The 6,249-nt window shown below is 50.2% G+C and overlaps 2 protein-coding genes across 2 annotated transcripts; both read left to right on the top strand.

Annotated features, from left to right (window-relative positions):
• Nucleotides 1-1,620: 1,620 nt before the first annotated feature.
• On the top strand, nt 1,621-3,633 carry H257_17104 (hypothetical protein; the record flags this gene model as incomplete). Its single annotated transcript, XM_009845768.1, has 1 exon — nt 1,621-3,633. The coding sequence occupies one exon, from the start codon at nt 1,621-1,623 to the stop codon at nt 3,631-3,633; it is 2,013 nt and encodes a 670-aa protein (XP_009844070.1).
• Nucleotides 3,634-4,187: 554 nt separating this feature from the next.
• H257_17103 (hypothetical protein) lies at nt 4,188-5,178 on the top strand (the record flags this gene model as incomplete). The annotated part of the gene is made up of 2 exons (XM_009845767.1): nt 4,188-4,420; nt 4,491-5,178. The coding sequence occupies 2 exons, from the start codon at nt 4,188-4,190 to the stop codon at nt 5,176-5,178; spliced, it is 921 nt and encodes a 306-aa protein (XP_009844069.1).
• Nucleotides 5,179-6,249: the final 1,071 nt, after the last annotated feature.

Raw genomic sequence — 6,249 nt, 5'->3', positions numbered from 1 at the left:
GAAATAGATATTTAACCTAGTGGTATTTTACATGGGGGCATGGATATTTGGCCATACGGGTGGCCGCTGAGATGTACTAGTATCTTTATTTTTGTATGTGGCTCTTATCCGTATGTAATATCCGGAGGTAGATGGGACCTTTAACCTGCTACTGCAGTGATAAAACGCATGAAATCGGTATTTAACGTTTTTGGTTTTTGGCTGCAGGGTGACAGTTGAACGTATATTCTTACCAGAAGTTGTAGATTATTGACAGAAGTTTTAGACTCTAAAAAGGCTCTAATACGTTAGTATTTTTCTATTTATCTCGTTTTAGGCTACAATACGCTACTGTAGCTCGGTTTGCCGGGTCGAATGATTCTAAATTACATACTAGTAGGACATACATGCTTACAGTACGTCGATGAAAGTGCAAGGCGACCTAGTTGATACTCCCATGCATTATCTGGCACATCAACAACGACTACATCGCTTAGAGCATCTCCACCGCATCCCAACTCGCCATCCCTAAAAATTATTACTACAGTTGTACCTCGTAGTTACGGATACTAAGCAGAATTTGGGGACTTATCCGGGTGATTTTGTCCCCATTTGCCTCGGACATCCCAAAAAGTGCAAATTATTGGGATATCCGAAGCAAATGGGGACAGAATCACCCGGATAATCCCAAAAATATCCGTACTGCAACCTGAAGTAACGATACAATCGACGTTCTGGGTTAACGTTATGGGGAAAATATTTGGGGATGCGGTGGAGATGTTCTTAGGCTTGCTCTACCGGTTGCGGAAGCCGTGGACATGTGCTGCATCCATTCGGCAACCTAATTCAACGTTGCACTTGACACTGTTTTGGCAGCTAAACCCACGAAGAGGGAGTTATTCATGACGGTACCCTATATTCCAACAATGCGGCCCACCCATAACCCACTTCGGCAAACCCTTGCGGCTATTCGAGGAAATGATACTGAATTTTACGGCACTTTGTGCACCTTGCCACGAACATTGGACTACTCAGTTATTTTTCGAGCAAGGGAATAAAAATACAAAAGAATATTTATTTGAGTTTCAAAATCAACTAAAAGCAGAAAATTCCTATATTGACTCCCCCTATTGTTCTTGTACTAAAGACAACAGTATAGTGTATCGCAGTACACTGGCACGATCAAGAGTGACTTCAATTACCTGTAGTGCTGTCTGGAATATCCTAAGCAAAATACTAGTACTGTACGTGCATGTACCGTATGGTATCTCCTTGGGCAAGACGTTGCCATGTGCTGCTGTGCCTCCATCCTGTACCGGTACTAATAGAATGTGATTCAGCAGCTGGTGCTACATATGCGTAAAATTCAAGGAAACGTTACAATAGGCCCAATCAAGAGGTCCTTTTCACTGGTTAAAATTCTACTTCTAACGTTAACGTTAGTACAGTAGTACTGTACATAACTGTAACGTTAATCTATGACCAAGAGGTCTAATACATATGGAAAGGGCCATTAAAAAGTGCATGCATTTTATCCACCACATGTCTCCTTGGTATCCCAAATTGCGATGGATACAGTAGCGGTAGCCCCATCATTCGCGAGCTTGTTTGGTCGCTTGGTCATTCTTCAATATACTAGCCATGGTCAAGATCATTGTTGCTGTCTTGTCCGTCGGTGTCGCGTCTGCTTTCGGCACTATCTCCGAGTTTCCGATAGAGCTGACCAGCCTCATGGATCAAACCGTGGACCCATGCACCGACTTCTTTTCCTATTCGTGCGGGACGTGGTACACGAACACCCCCCTCCACGCCAACCAAAGTACTACCGATGCCACGTACGCCGTGATCGAGGCTGCGGCGTACAAGCTGGTCGAAAAGTTGGTGGACGCCAAGCTGCCTAAACTCACCGAGTTCTATGACGCGTGTATGGACACTGCCACTTTAGACACCTTGGGCTTGGCTCCCATCGAAGATCACCTCAAGGCCATCCGCAGCGCCAACACGGCGGTCGAAGCCATCTTTCGCGGCGCAACCATCTCTAAGGCCACCGGCCTGCCGCTGTTCGTGTCTCTGCCGGTTTTGGCCGACACCATCGACGCCACCCGCAACGTCTTAAAAGCCGGACACGTGGAATTGTCGATTGGCAAAAACTACTACGAAGATCCGACGTTGTGGGCCACGATTGAAAAGCCGTATCGCGAGTACATTGCCGCGATCTTCACGCTTGCCGGCCACACGAAGGCGGAGGTGGAGGCGGCCACTAGCGTAGTGATTGCGTTTGGACGCGCAGGTGCCGGGGTACAGCTGTCCAACCATAAGCTCCAAGTGGCCGTGACGCCCAGACGGTTGTCGCTCAGCGCCGCCAACGCGTTGTATCCATTGGGGCTAGGTCTCCAATTGCAAGGGTTTGGGTTCGACGTCCGAGAATGGCACAGCACGACCACGGTCCTGCTGGACGACATCGGTTACTTAGACCGCATAGAAGAATTGCTCCGTAGCTTGTCCGTCAACGACCTCAAGACGATAATCGAGTACAAGGTGCTGGACTTCAACGCGCTGTTCCTGTCAACACCATTTGTGAAAGCACGCTCGGACTTCTATGACATGGTGATTGGAGGCCTCAAAGAACCCCCGTCGCGGGCCACGATCTGCCGCGGTCAGGTGGATACGTCCATGGGCGAACTGTTGGGCTCGTACTATCTCAAGGAAGTATGGACAGCCGACACCGCCGCGCGCGCCGACTCGCTCGTACTGTCGCTGGAAGCAGCCTTCAAGACTGGGTTGGACAGCGCGGGGTGGCTCGATGACACCACTCGAGCCAACGCCACGACCAAGTTGTCCAAGTTCTCCCACCTCTTGGGGGGGCCCAGGAACCCCAAAACGTACCCCACCTTGACGTTCGACCCCAAGGCTTACATTGCCAACCTGAACAAGGTGTCTGCGTTCGACACTGCTTTCAACCTGGCTAAGATCGGCACTGCCGTGGACAAGCAGATTTGGTGGTATACTGCGCAAACCGTGAATGCGTACCACGACCGGCCGGCGAATGCAATCGTCTTTCCCGCCGCCACTCTGCAGCCCCCGCTGTATGATGACAAGGCGGACCCGTCCGTGAACTATGGCGCTACTGGCACTTTGGTCGGCCACGAAATCACCCACGGTTTCGACAACGACGGCCGCAACTTCGACGGCGACGGCAACCTCAATCCGTGGTGGACGGCTGCCGCGACGAAAATGTTCGACGAAAAAGCCAAGTGCTTCATCGACCAGTATGGGTCCATGGACGTCAAGAGTGAGTTCACGGGTGATTTGCTCGGCAAGTTGGATGGCAAATTGACGTTGGTCGAAACTATCGCCGACAATGGGGGCCTCAACACTGCATACCGAGCGTACCGGGACTACGTAAACGCTGTAGCCGAAGCCACTAAGTACACCAAGGAAGCAGGTGAAAAGATGTTTTGGATCAGGTACGGCCAATCGTGGTGCGAAAAGAACAGCGACGAGTACCTCCAGATTCTACTCGCCGACGAACATCCCCCTGGTCGCTACCGCTTGATCGGGGCGGTTCAAAACTCGGTCGATTTTGCCACAGTGTTCAACTGCCCTGTAGACTCGCCCATGAACCCCACCAAGAAGTGTGTTTTGTGGGAATAGATACATACTGTAACGTTCATGAACACGCTGCTGCGCTAGTGTGCTGACAGGAATTAGTAATGGCGCTTCGCGCATAAACCTTCGCTTGGTTGTACAGTACAGTACCTCGAAACAGCCTCACATGTCAATACAGAAAACACTGGAAATACATGTAACGGCCAAGTCGTACTGCACCCGAATCTGGAAATTTTAACCCGCTCGGATGTGAAGCAATATACCACTTTGAAGGACGTATTAATCGTAGAAGCACCAACAATTGAAATGTCGTTCTTGCACATTCTAACCAATGGGTGACTGTTTCAACCCAGACGGCATTCATAACGATCATCGAGTATAAGGTGCTCGACTTCAACGCGCGTACCTGTCAACACCGTTTTGTGGAAGCACGCTCGGACTTTTATGAGATGGTGATTGATGGTCGCACAAAACCCCTGTTGCGGGCCACAATCTGACGCGGTCAGGTGAAGACGACCATCGGAGAACTACTGAGCTCGTACTATCTCAAGAAAGTGTGGACAGCCGACACCGCCGCGCGCGCCGACTCGCTCGTGCTGATGCTGAAAGCTGCCTACAAGACCGGACTGGACAGTGCAGGGTGTCTCGATGACACCACTCCCGCCAACGCCAAGACCAAGTTGTCCAAGCCCACCCACCTCTTGGGGGGCCCCAGGAACCCCAAAACGTACCCCACCTTGACGTTCGACCCCAAGGCTTACATTGCCAACCTGAACATAGTGTCTACGTTCGGCACTGCGTTCAACCTAGCTCATATCGACACTGCCGTGACGTTCTTTACCCCAAGGCTTACATTGCCAACCTGAACAAGGTGTCTACGTTCGACACAGCGTTCAACCTAGCTCATATCGACACTGCCGTGGACAAGCAGATTCGGAAGTCTGCTGCGCACGACGTGAGTACGTGGAACATGTGACGCCAAGCACGCTCGAGTTTCCCGCCGTCATCTTGCAGTCCCTGTTCTTCGATGCCAAGGCGGACCCGTCCGTGAACTATTACCCTACTGTCCCTTTGGTCGGCCACGAAATCACCCACGGTTTCGACAACCGTGGCCGTAACTACGACGGGGACGGCAAAATCAATTCGTGGTGGAAAGCTGCCGTGAGGGCAACGTTCCGCGAAAAGGCCAAGTACTTCATCGAGCAGTATAGGTCCATGGACGTCAAGCGCGAGTTCACGGATGCATTGCTCGGCAAGTTGGACGGCAATTTGACCTTGGTCAAAACTATCGTCGACAATGGGGACCTCAACACTGCATACCGGGCGTACCAAGACTACGTGCGCACTGTGGCCGATGCCACCAACTACACCGAGGAAACAGGCGACAAGTTGTTTTGGATCAGATACGGCCAATCGTTGTGCGTAAAGAACAGCGTCGATTACCTCCGGCTTCATCTCGCCAACAAGCACCCCCCTGGTCCCCACCGCATGATTGGGGCGGTTCAAAACTCGATCGATTTTGCCAAGGCGTTCAACTGCCCTGTGGACTCGCCCATGAACCCGACCAAGAAATGTGTTTTGTCGGAATAGATACACATACTCAATGTAATCACGTTACTTGGAAGTAATAAAAATCCAAAACGTTCATCAACACGCCGCTGCGCTTCAGAGTGTGCCGGCAGGGATTAGGAATGGCTCTTCGCGCAAAAATCTCTGCTTACTCAAAACAACTTCAATACCGTTAAGTAGAAAAATCAAACAACCAAATGCATAGATGTATTCGACGCGGTTACACTAGCACATGCCCTACAAGCGTCCTGTCACCCCAACAAGCAAAATGCAAACAATCAAAATCATATTCGTAGCGGCTACTCCAGCCCTATCACCCCTCCGCCCTAGTGAGATACATCCTTCGAAGTGTAATGTTCATCCCCGGGATTAGGCGCATCGCCAGCAATGTTGTCTGCGCCGGCTTGCACAATCAGCTACCATGGTCGTGACAGTAGACTTTGATGACAAATCCAAAAGTGACTTCATTATCAATCAGGTTTTGTGCCCATCAACCAAAGAATCACTTCGGTGTAATTTGGGCATCACAGTCAATACACTCTCAGTGTACCGAGAAATGGAGTGGTTCGGTCTGTTCTGTGAAGACCTTGGGTATCTGAGTGCAGCCCCCACATCAAGAACGAAGTGATCAAAACCATGACCGGATGTTTGAGGTCCATCACCCTTTTGTCACGCCTCACTGCCCATACTCAGTAGGTGAATGGGACAGTTGAGGTGCTGAGTCATCATGCGGATGCTGAAGCCATTGTGCAGCGAGATGCGCCTACGACCCACGGAGTGGCCTATGATGTTCACACTGGTCCTATCGGCCTTGAACCAACATCCGTCCGATCGTCTCGGAGGAATTTCTCCAACGACAGCGTTTAGGTACAGTACTTACCGAACTCCTCCATTTTTCTGGAGTAGGTTTGTCAGATTTTTGGGAAATAGTTGGTGTGAAATGAGAGTTGGTGACTTATGACTGTTTTTGGTGGTATATTGCCTACTCCGAGTGTGAACCGATTTTAAAAAACTTTAAATCTGACGAGCATCTCCACTCGTCAGACTTAAAGGCCTGATTTATACGGATAACCCTAAAGGACCAAATTTGGA

Source organism: Aphanomyces astaci, assembly GCF_000520075.1.
Source record: "Aphanomyces astaci strain APO3 unplaced genomic scaffold supercont1.98, whole genome shotgun sequence".
In the NCBI taxonomy this organism is placed as follows: Eukaryota; Oomycota; class Saprolegniomycetes; order Saprolegniales; family Verrucalvaceae; genus Aphanomyces; species Aphanomyces astaci.
Note: the sequence above shows the minus strand (reverse complement) of the source record. Positions and strands in the feature narration are given on the sequence as shown.